The sequence below is a fragment of the Camellia sinensis genome, chromosome 2 (genome assembly GCF_055761805.1).
Source record: "Camellia sinensis isolate YWXY chromosome 2, ASM5576180v1, whole genome shotgun sequence".
Lineage (NCBI taxonomy): Eukaryota > Viridiplantae > Streptophyta > Magnoliopsida > Ericales > Theaceae > Camellia > Camellia sinensis.
This window is the reverse complement of record NC_138962.1, coordinates 39,920,978-39,936,950: the sequence shown is the minus strand read 5'-3', so window position 1 is coordinate 39,936,950 and position 15,973 is coordinate 39,920,978. Positions and strand designations below refer to the sequence as shown.

At 34.7% G+C, this 15,973-nt stretch overlaps 2 protein-coding genes across 2 annotated transcripts; both read left to right on the top strand.

The window, feature by feature from the left end:
- Positions 1-1,041: 1,041 nt before the first annotated feature.
- LOC114271432 (pathogenesis-related protein 1A) lies at positions 1,042-2,853 on the top strand. The gene is given in 3 exon segments (XM_082914200.1): positions 1,042-1,285; positions 2,344-2,482; positions 2,484-2,853. Coding segments are annotated over 3 exon segments (489 nt in total). The 5' UTR covers positions 1,042-1,088; the 3' UTR covers positions 2,637-2,853.
- Positions 2,854-14,921: 12,068 nt separating this feature from the next.
- On the top strand, positions 14,922-15,680 carry LOC114271430 (pathogenesis-related leaf protein 6-like). The gene has a single exon (XM_082914199.1). The coding sequence runs from the start codon at positions 14,975-14,977 to the stop codon at positions 15,461-15,463; it is 489 nt and encodes a 162-aa protein (XP_082770325.1). The 5' UTR covers positions 14,922-14,974; the 3' UTR covers positions 15,464-15,680.
- Positions 15,681-15,973: the final 293 nt, after the last annotated feature.

Genomic DNA, 15,973 nt, shown 5'->3' with positions numbered 1-15,973 from the left:
ATAAGGATTTTGTTATTATATACCCTTAAGGCACGTATTAAGAAATTTATAGTGAGTGTAATAAAAAATATATAACATTTTAAATTCATTTTAACATGTATGCTAAGAGTGTACATTAACAAGACTTTTTTTGCCATTGTTTTTAATTTTTTTAAAAAATCTTATTTACAATTCCCAAAACAATTCATGTTCATCCTTCAATTATTGCTAAAAATGTGGTCTATCTGCATTGCTAAAAACCGGCCGCCAATGGCGTGAGATTAATCAAATGTACCCCCCAAAAATTATATATATATATATATATATATATATGATATCCTTTCAATAGACAAAAGACAAAAAAATTACATTAAATTAGATAATTATTATACACTAACACAAATTTATTTGCTCAATAACCAATTCCAACCACCAACACAAGCCAGAAGGAGGAAAGAATCCATGATGAAAGGAAACAAACTCAATAAGTACAATAAAGTTTTGTAATGACCTTTATAATGATCAACTCCTTAACTTCTTAGTTAAAGAGTATACATAAGTGATCAACCTAACAATTCCAGTAGATTAAATGTGTAAGACTAGATCCTCTTTAAATCATATTTACATCACTCATGAATCATAGTAACATAGATAAGGTAATATTCAAATCATTGCCAGTCTCTCTCACTAATAGTAGTATGCTTTGCTTTTGCAGTATATATCATAACAATCATCACCGTCAATCTCAGCTCATAGAAAATTGTAGAACTTAGACATGTGAACACCTTCATCATTTTCAAGTCATTGAGACACATAAATCACTTTCTAGGTCTTCCTTTGATTGTGAATCAAATAAAAAAGTGTTCCTTTGATTGCTCATAAAGTTCCATGATTACTCATAGCCATTGCTAATAAACCACATAATTTATAATAATATTATTATTTTTTGCCCTTTTGTGAACTTGGACAATTGTTATGTCACATTAATAGGTTTCCTCGGGAGCATGGATAAATTTTCCTAGACTATTTTCCATGGTTAACTTTTCCAACACTAAGCCTATAAATATACCCTTAAACCAAACCTCCCAATTGCACAAGAGGAAATCAAAATGGAGTTTTCAAAAATTTCACTAGTAATTGTTTCCTTCATGGCCTTGATCATGACTCATCTCGCCTTAGCGCAAAATTCCCCACAAGACTTCCTTGCACCCCATAATGCAGCTCGTGCGGAAGTTGGGGTCCGGCCTGTGACGTGGAACGACACCGTCGCGGCATATGTCCTAAACTTGTTGGAACAATCTTCTGTGTAAATAAAAAATGGATACAAATTCAAACAAAATAAAATAAAACTTACAGAATTTATTTTGTTGAACCAAATAAATAATTAAAGACCAAGTAGAGTGTGTGACACTCTGTCCCTAAGACAGATTCGTCCCGTTGCGGTGGTTACGGTTGAGTGACGTCTATCTCTCAAGATACAATGATCTTCACAAACTTGTAGTAGCCTTCCACACAAATTTATACGGCGAGCTAGAACCTTGTGTTCTTACTCTTTGAATTTTATTCTAAAACTAAAATGAAGAATAATGCACAAAATAAATACTGGATAGCAAAGAGACAATTTGCAGACTGATTTTCGGATGTAAAAACACTGCTGGAATGTTGGTATTTATAGGCAGCATAAACAGCCCCAAACAGGTGCTGTTTTGAATCCAACAGGTGCACTTTCAAAATGAATAGGTACAGTTTTGAATTCAAACAGATATGCTGCCAGGTTTTGAATCTGTTCAGAAATAACAGATTTGTAACTGTTGGGTAGTTAAAACCGAACCCACAATATTTTTTTGAAAAAATTCAAATAAATTTTGTCCAAAAAATTAATACAAGAACCGACTCGACCCACACCCACGCCCGATAGGGCGCGTGGTGGTTTTGGCAAAGGATCACTTTGTCCATAACTCCTTCCTTCTACAAGGGCAAAGGATCACTTTGTCCATAACTCCTTCCTTCTACAACCTTGGGGTGTCCCTTAGGGCCCAACCCAAGTGTTGTAGGTTAGAACTTATAAACTCAACAAAACTCTCTTAAAGTTTCAATATGGGACAAGCCTAATAAGAAAACCCACATTTAAAACTTAAATGTGCAATTCCACGAACCCGAAAATGACGTCATGTTCCCATTTACTCATAAATGATTTTGACGAACCGTCTTCACCGTGTGACTTGCCACGCGGCAAGAAACACTTCACCTCTTCGGACCCGCCCCAAAAGACGTTCGGGGCTCACTCAATTTTGGGCTCAAAATCGGCCCAAAATATGCCTATATTAACCATTTTTCCAACAAAACTATGCTTAATCAAAGAAGTGCTGATTGCAACATGCAACATTCTCAGGGACCACATGGTGAGAACCTCGCTGAGGGCTCTGGTGAGTTCACAGTGTCGGACGCAGTGAAGATGTGGGTGGATGAGAAGGCAAACTATGACTACAATTCTAATTCATGTATGTGTGGGTGGTGAGTGCCTGCATTATACTCAAGTTGTTTGGAGCAACACTGCACAAATAGGGTGTGCTAGGGTTCAGTGCTAGAATGAGGGTTGGTTTGTCACTTGCAACTATTATCCTCCAGGAAATTATGTGGTCGAACGGCCTTACTAGGGTGGTTTTTGATTATGTTCTAAGGTCAATTACTGGAGATCTTATATATATGTGTGCGCGCGTGTGTTTCGTGGTTATGTAGTAAGTAATGAATATGGAGAGGAAATATATAACTCGTAATCCCCAAAATTATGGAAATAAATATGTTGTTACATGGCTTTGCATGCCTGTATTAGGAAGAATATTCAAGAGTAGTTTGTCTGTTGTAGTTAGTATGTTTGTTGTAATTTTTAAAGTATGTTTGTATGTTTTTTGGGAGTCTTCATAGTTTTTTGTTGTAATTTTTTGTTTGCAATTTATGACTAAAAAATAATTAAAATGAACTGAATAAAATTGATTATATGGAGAAGATGTGTTTTTAGAATTTTATTTTATTTTATTTATTTATTTTTTCTAACTTAGAATAAGTTGTAGGACAATGACGCAATATTTATTGGCAAGAGTGCAAATTAAAGTTGCAAATTAGAGACCCCATTTTAATACATAAAGTTATAACAAATGGTAAAACAGAGGTGATAGGGATCCCAGGACCCCACACCCTATACACATTTGTGAGAGAGAGGGAGGAGAGAGAGGAAAAAAAAAGATAAATAAATAAATAATAAGTGGTCATCAATAAATTGCGGATTATGGGGTCACAAATTTGAAGGTCCCAAGTATTATTTATCATAAAAATTCAACATCAATGTTTATAACTACCACATCCTTATATTTTTAAACCTCCATTAATCAATTTAATTTTTTTTTTAAAAATATTCATATGAAATGGAGATTTTGATTTTATCTATAAAATGGAGAGTATCAAAGTCAATGTCAAAAAAAAAAAAAAAAAAAAAAACACAACATTCCTATTTGTACTTCTTATATTTTCGTCTTCAATCTATAGCAACAAAGTAGTGTTATTTTATTATCATCATTATTATTACTTTAAATCTTTTTTCTTTTTTTTTTCTTCTCTCTCTCTCTAGTGGCATTAAATAAGATTATTTCTCTATAGTATCATTTAGTTACAGAAAAATGTTGTTATATATATATATATAATTTCATCAAACTTTGGGTGAAAAATAAAACATATATATATTTTATCATTTTAAATTTATTATTTTGAAAAATATAAAAGCTTCTGAAGCGAGGTGAAAAGTTATTATTATTTTCGGTGTTTTCGTTCTTTTTATTTAAAAAAAAATAATGAAAATCTTGAAAACACTTGTTTTCATTTTTACACAAAGACAGATTTTAAAAATTCAAAAAAATAACTTAAAAGCGTTTCTAGAAGAGGAGTGTTTCAGAAATTTTTCTTGAAAACAGTTTTTTTTTTTTTTTTTTTCCCCTTTCCTTTTTATCAGTAAAAAAAAAAAAAAAAAAAAAAACAGTTTTCAAAACAAGTGTTCCTTTGAGTTTTCACATTTTCTGTATTTCAAAGAAACGGAAATGAAACCCTCACATGGCCAACTTTCTAGAATTGTTGCTCCATTGGCTATTTCAATTAGGATTAAAACTACAAACTTACAAAATTTACTCATAATTTTACCCAGAAATAATAATATATGGTCTAAATTCATTTTATACTTAGACTTTACAATACATTAATTAAATCTCAATTACCTTTCATGGTAATTTTCCTGACCGTTTTAGTGGGTTGATAGAGTTTCTGTTTAATTGGAATTTACCTGATTGGGTCCGTAGGACCCATCACGAGCTCCACTTTAATAATCAAAATAACTTATTTTATAATTTTCTGTCTATAACATTCAAAAAAGAAGAAGAAAAAAATCAAAGCCAAAACTAAAATCAAATTCATCAAATATTCATAAGCACATAAATTTTTCAAATTTATTTTCAAAAAATTAGATAGTCTATTTCATAATCATACTTATAAACTTTTTAAGATCAATTTAATAAAATGATACGACTAGACAATTAAATCAGTTTATTATTATTATTATTTTTGTTATGACTAATCTATACATAGAGAATTTTAAAATAAATGAACTCGTCACGGACTACACATGCCAAATAGTTCTGTGAAGTGTGGAAATATGCTTCCATTGAATTTAACGGTCAAAGAGCCTTCAAAATTTGTGACCGTGAATGCGGGGCCCTTCGTCTCTCACTGAAAGATAACTAAAGTTCGTAGCACGTGGCGCTGTTACCAAGCAGAGAGGATCATAGCAGAGCCAAACCTGCACCTCCTTCGCGTCTCCGTCGAGTCCTTCATGATGCAAGGAAACTCAAGTCTAACTCACAACATAGCTCTCATACCAACGTTGGCATTCGATCCAATGCCACTGGAGGACAATCTCCTGGGTCCGGGATGGATCACCAACAACGTGGAAGTAATCAACAGGGAGGCAACCCCGTCCCCACTCCCCCCCTCTTTAATCCTCCAATGAAGGTCTTGCTATGGAACTGCCGTGGCGCTGCTAGCCCACATTTTCGCCGCCACTTCTTCACTCTTGTGAATGAATACCACCCCCACCTTGTCATCCTCACTGAAACTAGAGTGGGAGGAACTAGAGGTAAAACCCTCAGTGAAAACCTGGGCTTTTCTAATGTCCATATTTCTGATCCTATCGGTTTTGCCGGGGGCATCTGGTTGCTATGGAATGACCTGGAGATTGACTGTGAAGTCCTCTTGACCACCGAGCAGGAGATCCACGCCTGGATTAAGGTCCCTTCTAACCCTTCTCCTTGGCTTCTTTCAGCTATTTATGCTAGTCCTCACTATAATCACAGATGCATTTTATGGGATAACCTTACGTTGCTTTCTGCTACACACTCTTCTCCATGGCTCATGCTTGGCGACTTCAATGAAATACTAACCAGTGCAGATAAATTTGGTGGCCGAGCACTCCAACCCCACCGTGCTAGAAGATTCCAAGAATGTATAGATGAATGTGGTATGATTGACTTGGGCTTTGCTGGCCCTCGCTTCACCTGGACCAACCTTCGCTCCACTGGAGCCTTAATCCGTGAAAGGCTTGACAGATGCTGGTGCAACAACTCTTGGCAGCTCCTCTACCCCGAAACCAAAGTCCTCCACCTCCCCAGAGTTCACTCTGACCACTGCCCCATCCTCCTTGACACAGACCCTTCTCCCACACTCAGACCGACCCGTCCATTTTGCTTCGAAACAATCTGGTTCTCTGACCCTAGCATCTTCTCCGTCATCAAAAACAGTTGGCGTGACAACACCCTCCCATTCTCAACTTGTGTCAACCTCTTTGTAGCCAACGTCAAGCTTTGGAACAAACTTTCCTTCGGTAACATCTTCCACAGGAAAAAACATATCTCCTCCCGCATTTTGGGAGTCCAAAAAAGCCTTGAAACTCACCCCTCCCCCTTCCTCTTCAACCTGGAAAAAACTCTTGTCAAAGATTTCAATGACATCCTCAAGCTTGAAGAGGAATTTTGGGCCCTCAAATCCCGTATCAACTTTGTTCTGGATGGCGACAAAAACACTAAATTTTTCCACCAATCTACGCTCACTCGTCGCCGCAGGAACAAAATTCTAGCCATCCGTGACTCCAACAACAATTGGATTTTTGATGAACCTAGTATCAAAACCTCCTTCATCTCCCACTACTCCTCACTTTTCTCCACCGCCACCACCTCCACCACCCTCACCTTCCCTCCTCCTTTCCCTTTTCCCCAAATCGATGACAGCCACCATCCCTCCCTCTGCTTAACTCCCACTGCCCTTGAAATAAAAGCTGTCCTTGGGTCTTTTAAACCTTGGAAAGCCCCCGGCCCTGACGGCCTCCATCCCGTCTTTTTCCAAAAATGTTGGACCATCCTAGCCCCCTCCGTCATGAGAGTCATCTCTGATGTCTTCTCCACTGGTTCGGTTGACCCCAATATCAACCACACCTACATCTGTCTCATTCCCAAAACCACTAATCCAGAACTCGTCACCCAATACCGCCCCATCAGCCTTTGTAACACCATTTATAAACTCATCACCAAAACCATTGTTGCTCGCCTCAGACCCCTGCTCGACAACCTTATTAGTCCCCACCAAACCAGTTTCATACCGGGAAGAAAAGGAACTGATAATGTTGTTATTCTTCAGGAGGTTGTCCACAACTTTCGTGCTACAAAAGGCACCAGCGGGAAAATGATCATTAAGCTTGATTTAGAAAAGGCCTTCGACAGACTTGAGTGGGGGTTCATTCGTCACATTCTCATGTTCTTCAATTTTCCAAAGACTTGGATTGACATCATTCTCTCTTGCATTTCCTCATCCACCATGTCAATCCTGTTCAATGGTGGCACAACAGACACCTTCTCCCCCTCCCGCGGTATTCGTCAGGGTGATCCTCTCTCCCCCTATCTCTTTATCCTTTGCATGGAATACTTGTCCATTGCCATCACCCAAGCTTGCGATCAGAAACTTTGGTCACCCATTAAAATCAGTAGATCCGGCCCCACCTTATCCCACTTATTCTTTGCTGATGACCTAATCCTCTTTGGGAAAGCCACTGAGAAAAATTGCTCAACCATAGCCGCTGTCCTTAACAACTTCTGTTGCAAATCAGGCCAAAAAATCAATCTGAGCAAATCCAAAGTCTTCTTTTCTGCCAACTTGGATGATAATTCCAAGACCCACCTTGCCAACAAACTCCAAATCCCGATCACCACCAACCTTGGAAAATACCTTGGCTGCCCCATTCACCACACCCGTCCATCTGCCAATTCTTTTTCCTTCATCCTCGAACAAATCCAAAATAAACTGACCGGTTGGAAATCCAAATTACTATCCCTCCCGGGCCGAGTCACCCTCATCAAAGCTGTCAATTCAGCCATCCCTAACCATGTCATGCAATGCAACCACATCCCCAAGTCTGTTACAAAAAAAATAGACAAACTCAATAGGGACTTCCTTTGGGGTACCACCTCCGAAAAAAAGAAAATACACTCCATCAGTTGGGATAATGTAGCCAAACCAAAGAAAGTTGGAGGGTTAGGCATCAGACAGGCTAGCCTAGTAAACAATGTCAACATGGCCAAGCTCAATTGGAGACTTCTCGCTAAAAAACATAAACTTTGGGCTAAAGTTCTGAACTCCAAACCCCGTTCTAAGACCTCAGCCCTCTCCCCCACTTGGAAAGGAATTAAAAAAGGGGTTGATCTCTTCCACTTAGGCTCCAAAATCCTCGTTCGAAATGGCCTCCATACCTCCTTTTGGTTTGAGAACTGGTTAGGCCCTGGCCCACTCCGATCCCTCATCGAAGGGCCTCTCACCCTCTCGGACCAGCACCTTTTGGTTAGAGATTGTTGGGCGGCAAACTCTTGGAACCTAGACAGACTCTCCTTTACCCTCCCATCTTCTATCACTACCCTCCTCTCTAGCATCACTCTCCAATGGTTTAACCCCACCGATGACTGCCTCACTTGGAAACTCTCCCCTGATGGGTCCTTTACCTCGAGCTCGGCTTACTTACACTCCAAACCCTTTCCCCCATCCCCTCCCTTTGATAACTGGACTTGGCTTTGGAAGTGTCGAACTTCACCTAGAATATCCCATTTCCTTTGGCTCAGTCTTCACCAACGCCTTAGTACCAAAGACAACCTCCTTCTTCGCCATATCACTAGTGACTCTATCTGCCCTCGCTGCCTTACCCATCCTGAAACCACCACTCATGTCCTTAGGGACTGCAAATTTGCCAAACTTTTCTGGGATGCTCTCCAAGTCCCAGCCGATGCCACTCCCTCTTTCGCCCACCCTCTCGCTGCCTGGATTAAATCCAATTGTACCTCCAACCTAACCCACAACTCTTCTGCCGACTGGTCAGTCCTTTTTCCCATCTCTTGCTGGTTCATTTGGAAAAATCGCAATTCTTGGTGTCTCTCCACCCCCAACCCTCACTTGCTCAACCCTCCCCTAGCCATTGCTTCTGCCATGGAATGGCAACATCTCTCTCCATCTAGGCAACCACGCCCCTCCACACCATCCACTATCTCTTGGCTCCCTCCTAAACCTGGCCTCTTCAAACTCAATACCGATGGTGCCTCAAAAAACAACCCTGGGCCTGCTGCTGCTGGTGGCATCATAAGGGACTGGACGGGTAAATGGATTTCTGGTTTCTGCCGCAACATTGGTCACTCGTCCAGTATCGAAGCTGAACTTTGGGCCATGCGAGATGGTCTAAAACTTGCTCTTGATCTTAATCTCACAGGAATAGAAGTGGAAACAGATGCAACCATCATGCAAAATCTCATTCTTGGTACCTCCAACCATTGTCATCAACTTAGTAATCTCATTCATGACTGCAGGTACCTCCTGGACCAGCTCGGCACCTCGACTATTAGCCATACCTACCGCGAAGGAAACAAATGTGCAGATTTGCTTGCCAACGAAGGATTCAATCATGAGGGTCTACTTGTTTTTTCTACTACTCCTAATTGTATCTCGCTTCAAATTTTTGAAGACGCTAGGGGTTCTTTTTACCCTAGATCTGTAACCGCTTAACTATTATCAATCTAATTTCCATCTTTATTACCAAAAAAAAAAAAAAAAAGTTCGTAGCACGTGCATTGCGCTGCGGGGGGTGTTTGTTTCAATTTTTTAGAGTCATCTTATGATTTTTAGTTTTGAAAAAGTTATTTTGAATTGTTTGATTAAACTTATTTCAAACAGCTTCTGATTCTAACAGTTTATTTTAACTCAAAAAAATTGATTCTGAGAAGCTGCTCACCCATTTCTTTTAATTATCAGTTTCTGCTGTGGACATGTTAATTTATGGTTATACGCTTAATTTTTTTTATTTTTTATTTTTTTAAAAATAGAAAAAGACTCAAATGGACTATAGATTATTATTATTATTTTTTATGAGAAATGTAGACAAACAAAAAATAAAAATTAATTGAAAAAGTTATTTCACAGTTTATTTAACAAACACTACTCAGCAACTTAAATCTATAATCCAACAGCTATACCAAACAAATTAACAATTTCTGATTAAAGTCATAATCTATAATTTGTTAAGCTATAATCTATAAGCTGTTTTAACAGCTACACCAAATGGGGCCATGTTTAGGTTAAGTTTGGCATACACAAAATAATTATCTTTTTATCTTTTTATTTTTTTTTCATAACATCACCTCTTTACTTTTTTGTACATCTTTTCGTAAAAAGATAAAAAATGTATTTATTTAGGTCATCCCAAATATTTAGACTCTAAAATGTAAAAATTTGAATATTATTTTGATATGTGATTTGAGTAATGCTATGTATTATAAAATAAATATTAAGAAAATTTTTATAAAATTAATTTAAAGATAATTGTATAACATATAATAAAATACTATAAATTAATTTAATTATAGAGAATTTTCATGAAGACTTTTCACAATATTTTTTTTATGATACTTAATATTATTGATGTAATTTATGTTTTGGATGTCACGGGGTTGATTCTCTCATACCCAATTAAACATATTATTAAGGAAAAAAGATCAATAATGTTAGAAGATTAGAATGAATCATAGAATAATCAACAAAAGTATATATATATATATAAAAAAAAAATAAAAAACTGATATTAAAATGGGACTTGTTCAATAGAAGGTCAAGTACATTGTTATTCCTTTGAACAGTATAATAAGGTTGATATTCTATTACGCTATGTAATTCCTTGTTTTGATTATTCTTAAAATGCGGTGTAGCTACATTGCTAAAAACCAGCCGCCAATGGCATGTGATTAATCAAATGTGCCCCAAAAAAATTCTTATTATTATTTTTAATCGGTAAGACATAATCTATATCTATGAGAAAATTTTAATTAAACTAGACAATAATAATTCACTAACTGAGAGGGTCATTTTCCTCTAAGTTTTGCTTCACCTACCTTGATCTATTCAACTTCGATTCTAATTATATTTATTAAATATATTTACATATATAATTTAATTTTTTTTATTATAATAAAATTAAAATATTATACTTAATATTAATTATTATTAATTTTTTTTTAATCTTATATCTTATAATTCCCATAAAGTATAAATTATTATTCATAATATACCATATTACCTAAAATTTTGTTAATATTATCATTCATCAACTTACAAAATTATCCCGTCTCTCATCCCGTCTGCCCCTAATATCCTCCAATTTGCCCGACTACCGATATGATACGAGATAGGGATAAGTTATTACAAACTCAACCCGTGACCATCCCTACCACCAACACAAGTCTATCAGCCCAATGACCAATATCAACCACCAACCCAAGAAAGAGGAAAGAGCCCACTATGAGAAGAAACAAATTCAATATAATAAAACTTTATAATGAGATATAAATAATTAATCTTTACTTTTGATAAGGATCAACTCGTTAACCTCTTAGCTAAAACGTATATATGGGCGACCAACTGAAATAGTCTAATAAATTAAATTAAATATATAAAATTATATATTTTAATCATATTTGCATCACCTATGAATAATGGTGAGATAGATAAGGTGATGCAAGTCAATGCCAGTCACTCTCGCTAATGGTAATATGCTTTGCTTTTGCAGCATACGCCATAATCATCAGCACCGTTAATCTCCACCCAGAGAAAATTTTAGTAGTCGGTAGAAAGTTGATTTTTTTTTGATCTTTTTAATTTATTTTGTCTTTTTATAAATAAAAAATGCGGAAGACAATATGACCAAAAATAAATAAAAAATTAAAAGCTGACTTCTTTTTTTTTTCACTTCCCAAAAGACATGTGAACACCTTTGTTATTTTCTAGTCACTGGGACACATTATAATCACTTTCTAGGTCTTCCTCTGATTGTGAATCAAATGAAAAAAAGTCTTTCTTTTTGGGTAAGTAAAAAAAAATAAAAAAATAAAAAAATAAATCTTTCTTTAATTGCAAATCAACTTCATGGTTGTTCATCATAGCCATAGTTGATGCTATCTTAATTTTTAATGCCGTTCATTATTCACTATTTTTTTCAATTTTTTTTTTTTGAATACATGGCAATTAAGAGTCAAATTTGAAAGCTCCAAAATTTTATCATTTTTATTTCCGTTGTATCAAAAACAAAAACAAAAAAAAATTATCATCTTGTGAACCTCGCATTTTATTTTTTCTAGCATATATATATATATATATATATTTTATTTTATTTTAAAAAATTCACAATAAGAACCAAACTCTGCGTTTTTTTTTTTTTTTTCTTTGGATCGGGAAGATGCGTGCATTGCGTTGCATATTCAATTTTAGACTCTCATACCCAACTAAAAAAGTTGAATATAATATTTAAAAAATTAAGAAAACAAAAATAATCAGATAACGTTGGAGAATTAGAATGAGTCACAGAATAGTCAATAAAAATGTAATGAAAGGCTAAGATTAAAACCAATTTTAGACTTATACCCATATAAAAATTAAATATCATATCGAAAGAAATGAAAAAAAAATCATTGAGATCAGAGCTTGGTGAAGAGCTTGAATAGCAAGACCAAGTTTAGTATACACAGTGTGTTTGTAAGTATCATTTTCTATGTTTTGTGTTTTAACATATGTTTAATATTTGGGCAAATTACATATCGGCGGTTCTTATATTTTATTTCTTATGTTATTTTGGTCCATCCCTTTTTAATTGGCTCAATTTTAAATCTTAATTTTAATTTTTGTTTCAATTTGTTCCAATTAATAATATTGTTAGTGTTTTTTAAGAAAATTTATTACTGAGTTTAGTAAATTTATAATTTTACTCTTAAAAATATGACACGTGACACTTATGTGCGTATTTTCTATTAGAAAAATATTAAGAGTTGTAATTAATTAGACCAAATTGAGACAAAATCATAAATTTAAGGTTAAAATCGGACTAATTAAAAGTACATCGACTAAAATGACACAATAAATAATACATAACTGCTATCATAATTTATCTTAATATTTTAAACGTTTGATTGTTAATTTTTACTCATTAATCTTTGTAATTATTTGTTTCATTTCCCGTTATTCTAAAAAATGTATATGCTTATTGTATGTTAATGGACATAATGGGTGTTTGGGAAATGGATTTTTATGTAAGTTTTTCTAGTTGTAGGATATTATTAGATAAATTTTTTTTGGTGTTTGGAAAGATAGTTGGGTTTTTTTGTGGTTGGACGTGATGTTTGTGAGAGAAAAAGTGAAATGATTATGGGATTGAATGTAATATTTTGTTTGGATTTATTTTTTTTGATTTTACAAAAACTTTGTCTTTTAACGAAAAAAATAAAATAAAAAACCCAAAAAACAAATCTTCCCAACACCGCCATATACAAGACTAATATTTATGATATTTATAGGGTTAGGCAAAGTTAGAGAAGTTAGTTAAAGGTAGTATGAAGACTTCTGAGAAGTCAAAAATTGGTTTTTTAGTTAACATTCACAAAAATATAAAATAAGTTAAAATAATTAATAAAATAAAATGTCATATTAAATTTATAATTATTTTATTTTTTCTTTTATAAATATCATATTTGATTACAAAAAAATTTAATTTTTTTTCCAAATACAAATATTTTAACTTATTAAAATAGTCAAAAATTAAAATAACTTATTAAAATAGCCAAATTCCAAAATGAGGCCTCTCAGGGTAAGAATTTATTTGTCTATTACTACTGAAGGCAAGATTGCCTATTTATATAAGAGGAGGTGGATTTCAAAATTATATTTTGAAATTTACAACTTTATTTATTTACATAATTGATGATTTTATTTACATAGTTATTTCAGTACGTATTTATCTTAGTGATGATCTCACTTGCGTAAATCACTCCCTATATTTAGAAGAGATAACTATTATTTATTGACATTTATTTTTGTCTAAAGTAATTTTAATGAATCATAAAAATAATCAACAAAAAATATAACCAAAGATTGAGATCCAGTCCTGACTCATTCGATAGAATATCAAGTACATTGTTATCCCTTTGGACACCGATAAGGTTGATATTCTTAAACAAGTCTTTTGCACTATATATATTCCTTGTTTTGATTATTCAAACAAAAACACATCACCCAAACTAATAATAATAATAATAATAATAATAATAATAATAATAATAATAATAATAATAATATTTTTCTTTCAATCCTTTTTACGTTATCTTTTTCCATTAACTTCCAATGGTTCACGCAATTGACCATGACCCAGTGGTGGCTATACGTGACCATTTCCTAACACAAAATGGTGATCTCATTTAGAGAAAATTCCCACCATTAATTAATCTGTTGAAATTAGTAATATGTCACATTGGAAATTTATTATGGAGTTTCTTTATCTCTTTTGATATACTCAATATGAAAATAAAATTAAAAATCAAAAGTAGAGTTTAGCATCGAGAACAAATTCATTTTGAATTTAAATTTTTTATAATCTTTGCAGCTCTGCAAGCAATCAACTAATTAATACGACTCAAATCACAATTTAACGAGAAAAGTGACGATTGACATATTCTTAAACTTATCATGTTGTCACTTGACAGGTTTTCAAAATATACAATATGTTAAACAATGAGTTTAGGTGTACATACACCAATCACAAAATGAGACACATATGTCTCATATGGGACGAGTCCTACATGTACACACATCATGTGGACCCCACACCATGGAGAAGTTTTTTTTTTTTTTGGTGGGGGAGGGGGGGTAAGATGAAGGCCTAAGCCAAGGAACAAACTAAGAAACTGTCCAAACAGGCGTCTCCTAAACAAGAAGCTGTTTCAGACTTCATGACGGCACCTCCACTATTATCAACTATGCATCCCCTTGAATCGCCTCCCTAACTATTTGATTTGCACATCCATTTATCTCCCAAGCAATATTGCTAAGTCTTCATTCCCAATTTTTGTCCACGACCCTCCTAATTTGCAAGACTAGATTATTGGTTGATCTTAAAATATTACTCCACACTATTCATTGAATGACAAGCATAAAGAGACCCAAAAAAATGGTGGGTTTCACTGTTTCAACCAATAAAAATCAAGTTGGAGTACCATATTAGCATGCCTCAGAAGCAATGAATAATTTTCCCACAACATGTGTTCCTAGTATTCAATCTTAAATTTTTTAATTATTTGATGTCAATGTCATTCAAAATCAGTAGGGCTACTTTTGAAATTTTACATGAAATCTGAATAAAAATTAAAATCACCATATACACACACAATCTCAAAATAGAAGGTTTCTGTCCAGGGGGGAAGTGTAGATGACTATAGCTAATGGTGTCTCTTTTCCACACACTATTCAAAGTTAAATTTTCCTATAAATATCCCCTCAAACAAGCCTCATTTCCCATCAATTACTTGTGAAGTCTTTGTATTCTAGACCAAAAGCCAAGATGGTGCTGTGTAAGCTTTCATTAGCTTTTGTATGTCTCATGAGCTTAGCCTTGGTTCATCATTCCTATGCCCAAAACTCACCACAAGACTACCTCAATGCGCACAACGCAGCTCGTGCCCAAGTGGGTGTTGGACCTATGACATGGGACAACAACCTTGCCACCTATGCACAAAACTATGCTAATTCGAGGAGGGGTGATTGCAATCTCATCCACTCCGGTGGGCCTTATGGGGAGAACCTTGCTGAGGGCAGCGGTTCATTTACAGGTACCGACGGAGTGAACCTTTGGGTGGGAGAAAAGCCTTACTATGACTACAACTCCAACTCATGTGTTGGGGGACAACAATGCTTGCATTATACCCAGGTGGTATGGAGAAACTCGGTCCGCCTTGGGTGTGCTAGGGTTCAGTGTACAAATAACGGTTGGTGGTTTGTGATCTGCAGCTATGATCCCCCAGGCAACTACATTGGACAGCGCCCTTACTAGAGATCGGTGTACTTAATAATTGTATGCATGCTATTTATATATATTACTAGCATACATTTATAAATAAGCCTACAAATGATTAGCACAAAAATAAAACTAAGATAGGGAGGTATGTTCCTATGTCATGGTTTTGAGTTAAAATAAGTGTAATTTTGGCTCTGTGCTTTGTTCTCTTTAATTGTTCGATTTTTCCTTTGTTAAAGAGAGCTTATAATTTGATAAATCTGTCCTGTTATTGAAATGTTATAGCACTCGCTGTACTAATTTGTATGTGCATGAACGCCTTCCTGCAATTATTGTGAAGTTTTTTTTTTTTTTGCGACAAAATAATTTGGAAGATAAAAAGGAGATTTGCAACAAAAAAAATAAAAAATAAAAAATAAAAAATAAAATAGTTGCAATGAAATAAATTTCAGGACATTTTCATTCATACTGATCATCCAAATTTTATTTATCATTAATAAACCATTTTAAGCATATTGTAAATAGAAAATGGATTCTCTCCCTGGG